The 17022-nt window shown below is 38.6% G+C and overlaps 1 protein-coding gene across 2 annotated transcripts in view; it reads left to right on the forward strand.

Annotated features, from left to right (window-relative positions):
- Positions 1 to 5055: 5055 nt before the first annotated feature.
- p2rx4a (purinergic receptor P2X, ligand-gated ion channel, 4a) overlaps positions 5056 to 17022 on the forward strand; it is a 55122-nt gene continuing 43155 nt past the window's right edge. Inside the window, exons 1-3 of one of the 2 annotated variants that reach the window (XM_048555817.2) lie at positions 5056 to 5595; positions 11240 to 11387; positions 12192 to 12263. In XM_048555817.2, coding sequence (XP_048411774.1) covers positions 5462 to 5595; positions 11240 to 11387; positions 12192 to 12263 — 354 coding nt within the window. In that variant the 5' untranslated portion in view covers positions 5056 to 5461. Of the gene's footprint in view, positions 5596 to 5744; positions 5889 to 11239; positions 11388 to 12191; positions 12264 to 17022 lie in introns of those variants that run through there. The other variant, XM_048555819.2, reaches the window with a different exon arrangement.

Below are 17022 nucleotides of genomic sequence, written 5' to 3' on the forward strand. Positions count from 1 at the left end.
TGGGAACAAGTTACAGAGCAGGGATTTGATCTCAACTAACTCAAATAGCTTCACTGTTCTCTCAGTCAAAACTCAACTTAAACCTGAAGAAAAAAATGGTCATACTTTCCTTCAGTAGTTGTTGTAGGCTTTGACATTTAATTGATCAATCAGATGGATTTTACAAGTGAACCACCTGCTTTATACACTTGCAAACCAGTGGAAGTACCTAGGAAAGGGAAACCAAGAAGAAACTTTCAGATCAGTAAGACTCAATTCAACATAATTTGTGGATAAAGACTACTGAGCTGTTTTTCCAGTTTTTCCTTGCTGCCTATGTGTTTTTCTTTCTGTTTGTGTGTAAAGTGGAGTTTATAAGGAGAATGGAGTTTTATTTTTAGAATTGTGTGCTGATAGTGTATAACTGTTTATCTATGTATAATTACTTGCAACAATAGTAATTTGTGTTCAGTGCAAAAACCTGATCTCTGTCAACCTGGGTCTGAAAATCAAGTAAACTGGGAATATTGTGTACTTTTTTTAAAACAAATTAACTTTTGTGACAAATTCTGGCATGGTCAGGCTTGATTTCCAGCACACCACCCTGGTTAGTCTAAAACACCTATGAGAGAAAAAAAAATCTCCCGCTCTTTGCCATAAAAGGATGACCACTAGTTTTTAAACAATGGCCCCAGTTCTGCATTTGTCCACAAGATTCCATGTTCACTTTGACAATACCATTCAGGATCTTATATACTTCAATCATGTCACCCCCTCACTCATTAAAACACCATTGGAAACAAGCCCAGTCTCTCCAGCCTTTCCTTACTAGATAATCCACTCATTCCCAGTATCAATCTAGTAAACCAGTTCTGACCTGCCTCCAATGCATTTGCATCCTTCCTTAAATAAGGTGAGCAAAACTGCTCATAGTATTTGAGATATGGTCTCACCAGTCTCTTATATGACTGAAGCATAACAATCTTCACTTTAATGTTCAGTTCCTCTACAATAAAGAATACCATCACATTAGCCTTCTTAATTACTGGCTGTGCCTGTATACCAACATTTAATGACTTCTGTGTCAGATATTCATAAAATGGTATGAGAGCTGGTGGCCTAGTGGTATTTTTGCTGGAGAGTTAATCCAGTGACCCAGCTAATGTTCTGGAGACTTATGTTTAAATCACACTGTGGCAGATGGTGGTATTTGAATTCAATTTTAAAAAGTCTGAATTAAGAGTATAATGTTGACCATAAATCAATTATTGTTTGTTGAAAAAAGCCCATCTGGCTCACTGATGTCCTTTAGAAAAGGAAACTGCCATCCTTACCTTGTCTGGTCTACATGTGATTCCAGACCCACAGCAATGTGGTTGATTCTTAACTGCCCTCTGGGCAAATAGGGATGGGCATTAAATGCTGGCCTAGTCAGTGATGCCCTCATCTTGAGAATGAATAAAAAAAAGTAAGATGAGTGTTGTCGTCATCTTGTGATTGGGAAGTTAATAGTAGCTAATAAGGAAATGGCAGATGAAACAAACAAATATTTTGTTCCTGTTTTCACTGTAGATGATTCAAAAATACATTTCAATTGTAGCTGTAAATTAGGAAGTGGAGGGGATAGAGAAACATGGTTAAATTATAATAATAAATAATAACAAGGGAAGTTGTGCCAAATAAGCTATTGGAGACGCAGGTTGACAAGTCCTCAGGGTCAGATAGACTACACCCCAGCTCTTTTTTAAGAAGGTATTAATGGGGTAATAGCTGCATTGGTGTTCATTTTTCCAAACTTGCTACATCCCAGAAAGCATCAGGCTGGAAAGTTACAGCTTAACTCAATGTATCACCTGGGATATAAATAGTGTAAAAAGAGCACTGGACACAAAATGATTAACCTGCATTCAAAAGAAACTTTTCAGCCACACATTTTAGTGCAACAAGAGAGGGTGCAATTCTAGAAGGAAAGTCCTCCATGATAACCTAAGCTAGTAGGAGGAAATGAACCCATGCTGTTGGCATAACAAACCTGCTATCCAGCCAATTGATAAACAACCCAGAAAACAAAGTTAGCATGCAGGTCCATCAAAACATTGGAGAGTCAAATGCCTTTATTATAAGGAGGTTACAGTACAAAAATAAGAAGATTTTGCTCCAACTGTATACAGCTTTAATGAAACCTGAAATACTAGGTTTAGTTCAGGTCCCCACATTTACAGAAGAAAATATTTGCATTGGAAACAATTAAATCACTCCACAAGCCGACTGATAGTCCTAAATCAATCTGGAAAACAATACTTACATACCATTAATTTCTCCTATTGATTAAAGTTTGGCATTTTTTAGATTAATTACAGGTTCATGGTTTTTAATAGATATGGTCCACAACCCTCATTTTAATGTTATTGTCTCACTGCTTGGAAGTTATGAGACAAGCTATCGTTTACAATTGAACCACAATATTGTTGGGGTGAAAACATTGTCAAGAAGTTAACTTGTTTGACACATTTCCTGGATATTACTGTTCCGTGTTTAATGAACAGAAATTAAATGTTTCTGTTTTTATATGGTTTTTGATATTGTATTTCAGCTATTTATGTGCATTTATGTGACATTATCTTTAAATTTGCTAAAGTAGTTGATTATGTAATTGGTTCTTGTAGAAGTAGCCAATTCTACTTTTAATTAATTAATTAAAAGCTCTCATTAAGCTTGAGATTGAGGGTTTTAAGGACAAAACATGATCAGTTCGAGCATGAATTTAAATTTAATGTACTTCTGAAACATTATATCTCAAAATATAGCTAGTCAGAATTTTAAGAAGGAATTTTAGTCTTGGGAGTCATCTAATGGGTTTTCAAAGTTTATGATAGTAAATATTGAAAAAATATTTCTACTAGTCAGTGAATTGTAACAAGGAAGAAAGGAAGAAAATTGCATTTCTAAAGGAATTGAGAGTGCTTCAAAGTACTTCACAGTTGATGAATTAGTTATGTGGTTTTTACATCACAACAATTGACACTTCAACTGTTGTAATGTAAAAAACACAAACAATTTATGGTATTGCAGAAATGTGAGTAACTAATAGTTTTTGGCTAATACCATGAGATCTTTTACAATCCAATTGAAAGAACAAATATGGCACTGATTTAACATGATGTGGAGGCGCTGTTGCTGGACTGGCATGGACCAGGTTAAAAATTCCACAACTCCAGGTTATAGTCCAAAAGATTTATTTGAAGGCACAAAGAAGAAGTAAGGCTCCAAAAGCTTGTTGGAGAATGACCTGCTGTATGATTTTTCACCTATTATAACATCATACCTGAAATTTGGTACGTCTGACTTTGCACCAATTGCCCATTACCACACTGAAGTATTGGTCTTTTGACACTTCCTCTGACTAAGATCACTCAAGATCTCCAAAGAAGATTTGCTCAGTTGTGATTCGTTGTGTGTGTTTGGCTAAGCATTTCCTTGTCTGGTGTTTTGATCTGCCATCTGATCTTCAGAAACTTACCAAGTCAGCCAAAATCAAAATGGTTGATGTTTCATTGTTAGTGTAGTTGACCTTAGACAGATTTTGAGTAAATTCTGAAGAAACAAGTTGTTGGTAACATAGTCTGAATCTTACATCTGAAGAGTTGGCAAGACTATTATTTCTTGAGATGTTGTTTGGTAAGCAGACTCACTCTTCATTCACAGACTAATGTTCAAACTCTGCTGAAGGCTGTACTTGTTTGATAGCTCTTGTATTTGAGCACATATTATAGACCGCTTGACAGTGTATGTGGCTGAGATAAATTAACTTGTCCACTGCTGATTGGTACTGGTGATGGAAGAAGCATGGGGACTTAAGACAGGGCTTACCTGGAGCAGGCTAGTGCATTACTTCAGTTGTCTTTGTGCTGATTGTAAGGGCAAAGTTGTTGCTTGCATTGAAGAACAATGTCATGTTATGTTTCAAGTCCAACTCTGAACAAGTAACTATTGTATAATTCATTGGCAAATAGGAAATCACAAATGATACTTTTTGAAGTCCTTGGTCTTTGCCTGGTTCGCTTCTGTGGTTTCAGTGCCAGGATCATAATTAAGGAGAGCATCGGAGATCACAACAGAGAAAAATATGCTGAAGAAGATTGGCAGACACAGTCTGTTTAACTGTATTAGTAACTGGGAATGAGTTAGAAAACTTACCATCATCCAGGGCATACCCAAACGTGCCACAACGGAATGTTAAACCATTGAGATGAACTGTTGGTGGCATGATGACAGTTTAGCACTACTGCCTCACAGCACCAGGGACCTGGGTTTGCTTCCAGCATTGGGTGACTGTGTGAAATTGGCACACTCTCCCTATGTCTACATAGGTTTCCTCTGGGTGCTCCGGTTTCCTCCCACAGTTGAAAGATGTGCAGTTTAGGTGGATTGGCTATGCTAAGTTATCCCATTGTGTCCAGGGATGTGGCAGCTGGCTGGGTTAGCCACTGTAAATATAGGGTTATAGGGATAAGATGGGATGCTCTTTGGAGGGTCAGTGCAGACATGATGGACCGACTGGCCTCTTTCTGCACTGTAGGAATTCCAAGATTCAATAAAGTTGAGCATATTGTTCTGTAATCAGAGGCTCTCACATTTAGAGGTATGAGAGGTACTTCAGTTGATGTGTAGGTTCGGCCAATTAGCCATGGCAAATAGGGGGGTGGGTGTGAGTGGGATGCTTCTAGGAGGGTCGGTGTGACTTGATGGGCCAAGTGGCCTGCTTCCACACTGTAGGGATTCTGAAACGTATAAAAGGCTGAAGGATCTCCACACGCTACAGTCTCAGGATGATCATATCGTACTTGGACGAGGATAATTGTGAATTTCGGAATTTTTTGGGGTTGAGGTACTTGGTTGCATGTCCATGGTAAATTAAAGACCGGAGTAGACTATTTTTGATGTCTTGGAGAATCGAAGGAGTGACGTTGAGACAGAAGTTCGCCTACGGCCATACTCGTCAGGGTGCGACAACTGTAGGGATTCTATGACTATATACGGAAAGACGACCCAGGCTTGACGGGCTGAATGGTATACTCCTGTTCCATTATATTTATAAATTCTGATGCATAACGGAGAGTGAATTAAGAACTAGACTTGTATGGCTCAGCTCCGTAATCTCGCCGTCGTTCGCGATAGTTTAGAAACAAACTGCACGACCTCCGAGATTTTTAGCAGAAAAACACAGGGAATACATTTAATATCTGACTGAAGTGCCATGATCCAACTTTACTCGTGAGCAAAGAAAAAATTACAGTCTCGAAAACTGTGTCGCTAAAGCGTCAGAATCGTAACGCAAACTGGGTAACCTTAGGGAAAATAAATTGTGGAATCACATGACAAGTCATTGAGAAGGCCACGGCAGAGTGGGAAGGATTTGGCTCTACGGTACTGTAACAGTAAGTTGTGGAGATCTAACGCCTCATTTGACAAGGAACGAACAATGGGGGGTTGCTGTTCATCAGTTTGTGATTTTATCCTGGAATATGATACTCCCAGGATTGTACTTATTAAAAACAGGAAAGTTGGGATCGTAAATAGGATCGTTCAGCTAGCAATCCTTGCGTACGTTATTGGGTGAGTTACACTGTGATACTTCCGTACTTTTCTTTGGGAAGAACAATAAAGAGTGTATGGAATGAGCAGAAATGCTTGGTAGATTCTTTAAAGATTGCGAAATAGAAGGACAAGTTACGTCCACCGGTAGGGTATGATATTTGCTATTTTTAAAAACATTTTCTGTGAAGCATCATGATAGTCTCGAGCATGTGGAGCATGTGTTTCTGAGCGGAGTCGAGTTTGGATTTCGGAGGCGAAAAATAATGCGCCAGCACTGATGAAGTGTGAACCAATGTAGGAAAAATGTTTGAGTGAGTTTATTTTATGTAACGGGGATTCAATTTCTGTCCCCTCCTCTTCCGTTTTTCTCATTCTGTAAAGATGCATTGCCAGCGATAGACAAAGCTGAGCTCGATCGTTTCCAACCCAATATCGAATAAAGAATATCTTTCAGTGGCTGATTAGCTGAGAGAGGTCTGGCTGACTGCTCTCAAGGTATGGAGGAAGAGCAGGTAGTAAGTCAAAAGCCTGTTTCGCGATAGAGTCGCAAAACCATTGAAGACTAAAAGGGTGTTTGGTCCATCATTTGCCTTTCTATTCGTTGAACCATTTATCCAATTATTTTACCACAGGCCTGCGACATTTCTCTTTTGCAAGAGAGGACTGGATAAATACTTGCGAGTTACTGTTGAGTCTGCTTCCAAAATCACTTCAGGCCCGCATTTCAAATCATTATAACTGACTGTGTGAAAACGTATCTTACCTCTGGTTATTTTTGCCAATGAACTTAAAAACGTATCCACTTGTCATGAGCCCTCTGCCTTTGGAAGTAACAAATTATATTTATATAATTCCTTTAACTTGCAAAGCCTCCCAAGATGTTCACTAGAGCATTATTTAAAAAAAAGTGACACTGAGCCATGTGAGGGACTATTTAAAATAAATAAAGCATGGCAGCAGTAATGCATTCATTTAAAATTGGGGATTCACAAGCTGGAATTGGGAGATGACAGATAGTTTTAATTTGCAGGGCCAGTAGAAATTACAAAGAAAAGGAGAGACAGAGCCGTGAATTCAAGGATGAGGATTTTTAAAATCAAAGTGTTGCTTGACCTGCAACTCGGCAAAGTAATTAAGGGGAAACTATCAAAACCCTTCAAGTTTTTATCCATTCTTTTTCTTAACCATTTTTGTTTCAGTTATGATCCTAATACTGGATGAGTTAGATCTCAGATTGAAACCTTGCTTCATAGATCGTAAGGTTTATTTTTGTGGTTTGGTTTCTGTGGTTGTCGGCCACTGAACATACTCAATGAAGGCTCAGGAAAATCCAAAATAGCACTTATTTTACTTCTTTAGGCGCGACTTGGCTTAGTCCCACAGTGTGTGGGGGATGGTTTTCTGGATCAATAGACCTGTATTGTATAATGAAAAAGGAATAATTGGCAACCTTGCTGTGTGAAGCTCTTTGGGGGAAAAAGATAGAATTCTTCATTAAAATTCTGAGATTGTTGTCTTCAACCTAAATAAAGGAAATATGATTCTCTGAAGTGCAAGCTGGCTATGATAAATTTAGGTCTGTTTCTTGTAGGGATGACAATGGATAGCAGAAGAAAACATTCAAAAAGTGCATGGAGGAACTGCAACAATTGTTCTTTCCTTTATGATATAAAAACAAATTAGGAAAGGTGGCCTGACCATGGCTAAGAAGAAAAATCAGAACTAGTATTAGATTCAAAGGAAGAAACATAAAAATTGGCCAAAAAAACATCAGACCTGAGTATTGGGAGCAGTTTAGATTTAAGCAAGGGAGAACAAAGGGATTGGTTAAGAGGGGGAAAATAGAATATGAGAATAAGATTGTAGGAATCTATAAATGATTGTGAAATCTTCTACAAAAAAAATTAGTGAAGACGAGTGTAGGTCCCTTACAGCCAGGAGCAGTGGCAGTTATAATGGGGGACAAAGAGATGGCAGACCAATTTAATACATACTTTTGTTCTGACTTCACAAAAGAGGATACAGATAATAACCCCAAAGCATTGGGAAATGCTGGATCTTCTGAGAAGGAGAAACTGAAGGGAATCAGTATTGGTAGGTAAATGTTGTGGAAATTTATCGGATTAAAGGCTGATAAATTCCCAGGGCTTGATTAATCTACATCCCAGAGTACTTACAGAAGTGGCCGTAGAAGTAGTGACTGCGTCGGTGGTTATCTTTCAAGATTCTGTAAGTTCTGGAACTATTCCTATGGGCTAGAGGGAACATCTTCACTATTTCAAAAAAAAAGGAGGTATAGAGAAAACAGGAAATCGTAGTCTGGCTGGCCTGACATCAGTAATGGGGAAAATGCAAGAGTCCATTATAAAAGATTTAATGGCAGAGCACTTTGAAACAGTGACATGATTGAACAGACTCAGTATGGATTTATGAAAGAGAAATCATGCTTGACAACTCCAAAGGAAGTTTTTGAGGATGTAACTAGTAGAGTTGATGAGGGGGGAGCCAGTGGATGTAGTTTATCTGGACTTTCATAATGCTTTCGAAAAGATCCCATTCAAGACATTGGCATGTAAAACTAAAGTGTATGAGATTGAGGTACTAGTGACATGGGTAAAGAACTGGTTGGCAGTGAGGAAACAAGGTAGGAGTAAAACAGGGATTTTTTTCCCCCTGAGTGTCAGGCAATGATTAATGGATCAGGTCCCAGCAATTCACAAGAGATAGTAAGAACTGCTGATGCTGGAGTCAGAGATAACACAATGTGGAGCTGGAGGAACACAGCTAGCCAGGCAGCAGAGGAACACCAGAGGACCAGGAAAGCTGATGAAGAAGGGTCTCAACCTGAAAGGTCAGCTTTCCAGCTCCTCTGATGCTGTCTGGCCTGCTGTGTTCCTCCAGCTCCACTCTGTGTTATCAGCTATTCACAACATATAATAATGAATTAGATGAGGGAGCTAAATTTATTAACTCCAAATTTGCAGATGACTTGAAGCTGGGTGGGAGAGTGAGCTGTGAAGAGGATACAGAGATGCTTATGATTTGGACAAGTTGAGTGAGTGGGCAAATGCATGGCAGATGAAGTATAAAGTGGATAAATGCGAGGTTATTAAAAACAGGAAGGCAGATTTATGACCCGAGTGGCAATAGGTTGGGAAAGAAAGAGGTGCAAGAGACACATCTATCCTTGTACTTCAGCCACTGAGGTAAGCATGCAGGTGCAGCATGTAGTGAAGAAGGAAAATAGCTTTGATGGCCCTTCATAGCAAGAGGACTCAAGTACAGGAGCAGGGATGATTTACTGCAGTTGTATAGGATCTTGTGGAGACCACACATGGAATATTGTGTACAGTTTTGCTCTCTTTATCTGAGGAATGATGCTCTGGCTGTGGAGGGTACAACAGAGGTTTATCAGTCTGATTTCCAGGATGGTAGAACTGATGTGTGAAGGGAGTTTGGATCTGTTCGGAATATATTCACTGGATTTTTAGTAGAATGAGGGGGAATCTCTTAGAAACCTGTAAAATTCTAACAAGATTAGGTAGCACAAATATAGGAAGAATGTTCCCAATTTGGGGGAGTCCAGAACCAGGGGTCACAATTTAAGAAAATGGGATAGTACCATTTAGAACTGAGGTGAAGAAACATTTCTTCTCTCAAAGAATGGTGAATTTGTTGAATTCTCTACCATAGAAGGGTGTTGAGGCCAAAGCATTGTATGCTTTGAAGAAGGAGTTAGATAATGCTCTTAAGGCTAAAGGGGTCAAAGGGATGGGGAGAAAGTGGGACCAAAGTACTGAGATAGATGATCAGCCATGATCATCTCGAATGGTAGAGCAAGCTTGAAGATTGAGTGGCTTAATCCTGCTTCTATTTTTTATGTTTCTATGTAAGTTGCTTTTGCTGTGGCAAATTCACTTTTAGCCCAATTTATGACCAAATTATCTTTGCAACTGATCAGACAGTTGTTCATGTGTTGTAAATGCTCTTCCTACATTTGGTTGAATACAAACAAATGGTTGATATGTACAACAGTTTGCATAATCCGTTGGTTGATTAATTGTTAAAAGATTGCTTCTGCATTTTGCCTTCCAAACTGCATGACTTGACTTCACTAAAATTCATCCGGTGTACCATAAGCTGAAACATTCTCTAGCTTTGTCTGTCGGTGGGACTTGCCAATGTCCTTATTAACAAGTAATTAAAAAAAATAATAAATTGTGCCTGTCTACTCCTTTCAATAGAATCTTCCAATCATGAACATGAACTAGGAGACCTAGCACTGCAGTTGAGTGTGCCATATGATCCTAATGTGCTGAGCTCAGCTACAGCAGGCAAAAGGAGAATGTGATAGAGTCTGAAGATCTGAGGAGCAGCACCAGTCTTTCAAGGAGAAACAATATCTTCAACGTGATTAAGTGCATTGTATCTATGTCAGTTTCAGTGAGGTGTTTGTATAATTGAGTCATTAGCCACGGTGGCAAAGGGTAGCCCTTGTCTCCCAGTAACCATCCTTAAAAGGCATCTGGCCTTAGCCAGATCTCGCTCTATGCTCCCAACTGAAATGCCTTTGTTTGTGTTTTTGAAGGACTGTAAAAATCCAGCTCACAACCTTTGTGATCCATATGGTATGGCACCATCATGATAGATGAGTTCCGTGCTGGTATCACTCAGTTCAATAATGTAACTTTGCTGCATGAACTTAATCTCCTTCCTCACTTGAGGAATTTCTCTGGGTTGAATCTGTAAGTTTGTCATTTTAGTGACAATGCATTCCCTACATTAGCATCATGTCTTGTGAAAGACATTCTTCTTAGATAATTTACACAAATCAGCCTGAGTCTTTAATATCTATTGTTTGATCCTTTACTTTGCCATGAGGTAGAATATCATGCTATCTAGCTTTTCACACCCCTCAGTAATATCCAATTTGATTACTGGAGAGTCAACTTTTGAATATTTAATTTCTGATTCTTTCTCAAATTGTTCTTATTTTTACTTCACTCCCTGTTTCTTTCACTACTGTAAATACATTTCTGTTCTTATTATCTGTTCTGATTTTTTTTTTCCCCTCCTGTCTGGAGTACTTACTACATAATTCATATCATTGAGTTCCTTTTCAATCTGAGAAGATCCAGTAAATCTTGGTTTTACTGATTCCTTGAGTTGGACAGTAACACTATTACCTTGTCTCCAGCAATGAAACTTTGAGCTTTGGCTTTTTGTCTACTCTAGTTTCCATTATTTCTTAAGCACTATTCAAATGCTTTTTGTTCAATTCACAAATCACAACCATTAGTCAACCATATGCCATATTTTTATGTCATACTATCTCTGACTCTCCAACCAGGATTTAAAAGAAAACTGTTCTTGGGACTTGAGCAGCAATTATCGCTTGTCCCTAGTTAGCCTTGAGAAGGTGATCAGCCTCCTTCAAAAACACAGCATATAAATATAAGTACAACCCCAACGCACAGCATGGGCCTGTTCTGTGCTGTACTGTTCTATGTTCTATGTTCTATATAGTCAGACTTTTAAAGTTTTGCTGTAGACTACAATTAAGTCACTTTCTTTAGAGCCACTAAATATTCATTGCTGTTTGAAAAGTTTGCCAAACATGACAAAATGATCATTATCAAGTTTTTAAAAAATTGTATTCCAGTTGGGTACTTGTGTGGCAGAAAGGTTACCAAGAATTTGATTCCACCATTGGCTCGGTTACAACCAAAGTAAAAGGTGTTGCCATCACAAATTCATCTCCACATGAAGAATACATATGGGATGCAGCTGATTATGTTATTCCTTCACAGGTATGGTTTTCAATACCAAAAACTTTGAAAACCGCATTTTCTTACGATGATTTGTTACCAACAAGATATTGTGATTTAACATTGCATGAAACAGGTGCTCACACAATGCTGAAAAGAGACATTTAAGCTGCAAAAGCCAGAGAGATTTGAGGGAATTAGCTTTTCTTGTGTATTGTTTTCTCTGGGATAATCAATCCATTATTTTCTTCACCTTGAACTTGTCTATTCATTTTCTAACGTTTGCAGTGGGATATTAACTACACTTCATCCTCTGGTAGCAGTGTGTTATGCCGAGGGGAGAGGCAAGAGAAGTGTGGGTTATGTTTCATTCTTGGAGGGCATTCTGTCTCCTTGCTGTGTTTATTTTGCTTATAAATTTTTGAAGGTGCAGAATTCCTTGTCACAGAATGCTGTGCAGGTTGTGTTGTTAAGCATATTCAAGGCTGCGATAGACAGATTGTAATCAGTAAGGGAATCAAGAGTTGCGGGAAAAGGCAAGTAAGTGGAGTTGAGGATTATCAGATCAGCTCTGATCTTATTGAATGGTGGACCAGACTCGACGGGCTGAATGGCCTATTTCTGCTCCTCACTTTTCAGCTCTTGTGGTGTGACTTTTAATAATAACCTTCTGTAGTTATTTACATCATTGATCCTAAGCAGTAAAAATATTTTCTTTTTGAAATAGTTACTAAAGTGAAAGCTTTATTAAAGTGCAATTTTTGGTATGAAAATACTTCATAGAAATTCAAACTTCACAATTTCTTTACATTATATATAATTGAACTTTTTTCTCTCACTTAACAGCAAGAGAACTCCTTCTTTGTTATGACTAATGTTATTCTTACCAAGAATCAAATGCAAGGTCGGTGTGCTGAGGTAAGAATTCAACAGCTATTCTACATACTTAATTGCTGTGATTGGTTTAACAACTAAACATGTAAATTCACATGAATGTTTGCAATCTGAACAGAGCTTATACTATATTCATTTTGTAATTGAACATCTAATCATATCACATTTAAATCAAATCAGTTGCACTCTGATGCACAACCTATAATGTATATTATAGAATAAAAATGTACATTTATCTGATGAAACCACAAGTATGGCATTAATAGATAAATTTAATACGAGTGCAGCTGACTGAGTGTATGTAAGTATACTTAAATAGCTATAATGTACACATCTTTTATCAGAAAGGACAACTGCAAACAATATCAGAAATCCAATTTTTAAAACACCCATAGTTTCAGTGCTAGAGATAATGGGAACTGCAGATGCTGGAGAATCCAAGATAACAAAGTGTGGGGCTGGATGAACACAGCAGGCCAAGCAGCATCTCAGGAGCACAAAAGCTGACATTTCGGGCCTAGACCCTTCATCAGAAAAGGGGGATGGAGAGAGGATTCTGAAATAAATAGGGAGAGAGGGAGAGGCATTACAGTACTCTTGTTTTCCCTTCCTGTGCTGGCGCAAAATTGAGATAACTCCTTCTCTGTTTGTTGTTTTCAATGTATTTTCAAAGTTATTATTCATGGGAACATATGAACAGAAAGAGTCCATATGGCATTTGTGATCTGATTCTGCCTCTTCTTAATTTTACGTACCTTTGTTCTATAATCCCTTGATATCCTTGCCTAACCCATTGGTTTCAACATTAAATTGTAATTGAGCTCATATCTGCAGCTGATAGGCGGAGTGAATTCCAGATTTTCATTATCCTCTGTGTGGGGGAAAAATGCATTTTAATTTCCCTGCTAAATGGCCAGCCTCAAACTTTGAGTTCATATTCATAGGAGAAAAGAGGTTTGTTAGTGTATATGGAGCTACTGTCATTTGAAACCACTTAGATCATCCCTGAACCTACTAAACTCAAGGGAATACAATCTGAGAATGTATAGTCTATCCTCACAAGTTAAGCCTAATTTCCTGTTATAATTTGAGTGAATCTGCATTGTGCTCCTTCCAAGGCTAGTATATCCTTCCACTTAAAATAGTTGTGTCCACTTGCTTTGCCTGTGTGTGTGTGTGACTTCTTTAATACCTGGGCATTTGCTTCATTTAAATATTCACTTTAATTACTCATTTTAACTTTATTAAATGCAGTAAATGTACTTGTTCATAGGTCCCTGATACCCTTGATATTTTGTTCAGTTTCTTCACTGAGAATGGGTGCAAATTATTCAATTAACAAAACTGCTGTTTCTTTCTTGTCCTTCATCGTCTCACCTGCATTCCCTTTACCACTTGAACTTTCTTAATATATTTATACGATTTTTGGTGGTAGCTTTGGCAGTTTTTCACAAAATTTGCTGTTTGAATTATTTTCTTTGTAATCCTTTGCTTTTTATAGTTCTGCCAGTCACAGGTTTTCCATTTCCCTTTGCATTTGTGTCTGTTTCTATTCCTTTTTAGCTTGCCCCTGTATCTTGCCTCACTTGTTGACTATGGAGGCTTAACCACTAAAGTTGAGGCCTTTTTTTTGTTTGAGGGTTATGCGTTGGTTTTTAATAATTTCAAATACTCATTTGAACACTTTCCACTGTTTGTTTGTAGGTTAACCCGCAACAGTTGTGCTTGGTATCCTGTGATCAATTTATTTAATCCCATCAAAATTTGTAATACTTAATTCTTGGCTTGTGATTTTCCTTCTCAAACTTAATATCAACTTAAATCATACGGCCATTGTTTGGCAGATGCTCCCTAATTCTTAAGCTAATATTTGTTGGTTAAAGTCTTGTTTCTTACCATGTCAGTTACATTGTTCTTGAAAACTGTGTCTAATACTTAACAGAAAATAAGTGAGCTACTTGAGCTGCTTTGTTCCTCCCAAACTGTGAAAATTAAATTCTCTCATTCAAACAGTTTGACCATTACTAACCTTAAAGAAATTAAGAAATAGGAGCAAGAATAGACCAAATTTCCTTTTCACAACCCCCACTCCTCAAAGTCCCTTCCATCATTTAATATGATCGTAACTGACCTAGTTTCAACACCACTCTCTGGTCCACTTTCCATATTGTTTCATAAGTCAGGAGGAGGAACAAATTGATCTATTTCTTTGGGTGTCATGGATTTAAAATATTGTTGGTTCTGTCAGCTGCTGTGGGGCAACTCGTCACAGCCGTCAAAGTGTGAACAGAGTTTTCAGGGCAGAGGTTTCGATGTAGGTTGGTCTGATGTTTCCTCAGTATGATCGAAGCTCTTAATACGAAAAGATTCTCTTTTTCATTTTTTTTGTAAAATATCAACCAGGCAGGGAATATTTAAGTAATGGCATCATTTTAATAAGCTTGAGTTAACATAGCTTGGCAGGAGTATGTGGTCTACTAACTGCCTACTTCATTTGTTTTGAGACTGTACCTCTTGTTCTGGATTTGCCACCTGTCAATTTTCTGAGCTGTGGAGAAAATAGGCTCAATTTACACTGGCAAACTTTGCACCTCAGTTTTATTGTTGCTGTTGTCAAATTCTGTGTTTTACCCTGATTTGCTTGTTACTGTTGGGTTACTTTAATTTCTAAACCCCAATACCTATGAATTTGGCTGATAACATAGTTGGTCCTTCAGATATGAACTGTGGGTCCAAGAGCCAGTTTAATGGTTGCTGACCCTCCTTCCAACTGCAGACCCTTCCAGACCAAGATCACTATGATTTAACTAGAATATTTATTATCCCCAACACGACTGGTCCATCTGGCGTTGATTATAGACCTCAGAGTGATTGGTCTTGACCCTTCTTCCACCTATTGAGCTTCAATTCTGCTGCTTTTTATAGTGAAACCTATCTCAACCACATGAAACATTTTCCTGTTAATTATAATATCTGAGAGCTAATTCTCATTGGTGTGTTTCATAGACAGTCCATCATGTATGATCAGTGAAACAATGCAGTCAAAAACAATCCAGACATCTAACAAAATCATAGCTGATCTGCCCCAGACTTCAACTCCTCCACCGTTGCTAGCTCAGAAGTTCATCACAGCCCTCAATTTCCTGCCATTGCAAAAAATACCTTCTTCCTCTTTAAATACTTGCAGTGATAGAGCCTGCACAATTCTTTGGGGATGAGAATTCCGGACATACAGTACCCTCTGGGAGAAGAAATTCCTTTGCATCTGAGTTTTAAATGAGTGTCTCCCTATTCTGTAACTATGTTCCCCTCGTTCAAGACTCCTCCACTGCTAATGGAAACCAATATTCCCTGTAAGCCGCAAGGCTACATAAGTGCACAGCCATTCTAATGCTCCATGCATGGCAATCTGTTTTGATTCTGGAAGTCTTTGCTATGCGTGGGCTTTGGTGGGCTGCGCAGTTCATTTAAAAACATTAGAGGGAACGCTGATGGAAATATCTTCTCAACATCTACTCTGTCAAGCCCCGTCAGAGTCGTTTTTCAAAAAAAAATCACTCCTCACTCTTCTAAACGCAGAAGAATAAAGGCCCAACCTGTTTAGCCACTCTTGATAAATTAACCTGTTCAAACAAGAATCAGTGAGTCAAATCTGATAATCCTTAATTCCGTTTCCCTGCCTTTTCCCCAAATCTCTTGATTCCCTTGCTGATTAAAAATCTCTTTGCTCAGCCTTGAATGTTATAAATGACTATCTTTATCACCTCTGTGTGATAAAGAATTCCACTGATTCACTACCCTCAGAGGAAAATATTTGTCTTAAATGGAAAACTCTTTATGCAGAATCTTGTATGTTTCAACAAAGTTGTCTACTATTCTGTTAAATTTCTGTGAGTACAGATCCCACCTCCACAATGTAACATAGGAAAAACCATCTATACCTAGGATCAATGTAGTGAATCTTCTCGGGAGTGTCACCAATGCCAGTATATCTTTCTTCAGATTGGGGTTCAAAACTGTTCACAATATTCCAGGTGAGAACTAATACATAGTGTAATGCTGGCAATTTTCATTTTTTTTTTGTATTTTGGACAGGTTGCGCCTGAACTGGAGGGACACCAATATTCTGGGTGGGAGGTTTGCTTCAGCTCTTTGGGAGGGTTTGAACTAGTTGGCAGGGGGATTGGACCTGGAGTTACAGATCAGAGGATGGGGTACCTAGTGTACAGACGGATAGAGCAAACAGAGAGTCTATGAGGAAGGATAAGCAGTTAATAGGGCAAAGTGGTAGTCAGTGTGACGGGCTGATGTTTGTCTACTTCAAGGCAAGAAGTGTCAGGAATGTGGGTGATGAACTCAGATCAGTACTTGGAACTACGATGTTGTGGCCATTACGGAGACTTGAATAACAGAGGGGCAGAAATGGTTGTTGGATGTTCCGGGGTATAGATGTTCCAAAAGAAATGGGGAGGGAGGTAAAAGAGGTGGGGGAGTGGCATTGCTAATCAGGGATAGTATCACAACTGCAGAAAGGGAGGTCGTGGAGGAAGGTTTCTCCACTGAGTCAGTATGGATGGACGTTAGAAACAGGAAAGGAGCAGTCACTTCTTTGGGAGTTTTCTACGGCCACCCCAGTGTCAGTGTCACCTCAACAGAGACTCTGAGGAATAGACTGGGAGACAGATTTTGGAAAGTTGTACAAGTAATAGGGTTGTTGTGGGCATCTTCAACTTCCCTAATGTAGACTGGAACCTCCTAAGTGCAAATAGTTTTTGGATGGAGC

Source organism: Stegostoma tigrinum, chromosome 26 (genome assembly GCF_030684315.1).
Source record: "Stegostoma tigrinum isolate sSteTig4 chromosome 26, sSteTig4.hap1, whole genome shotgun sequence".
Taxonomy (NCBI): Eukaryota; Metazoa; Chordata; class Chondrichthyes; order Orectolobiformes; family Stegostomatidae; genus Stegostoma; species Stegostoma tigrinum.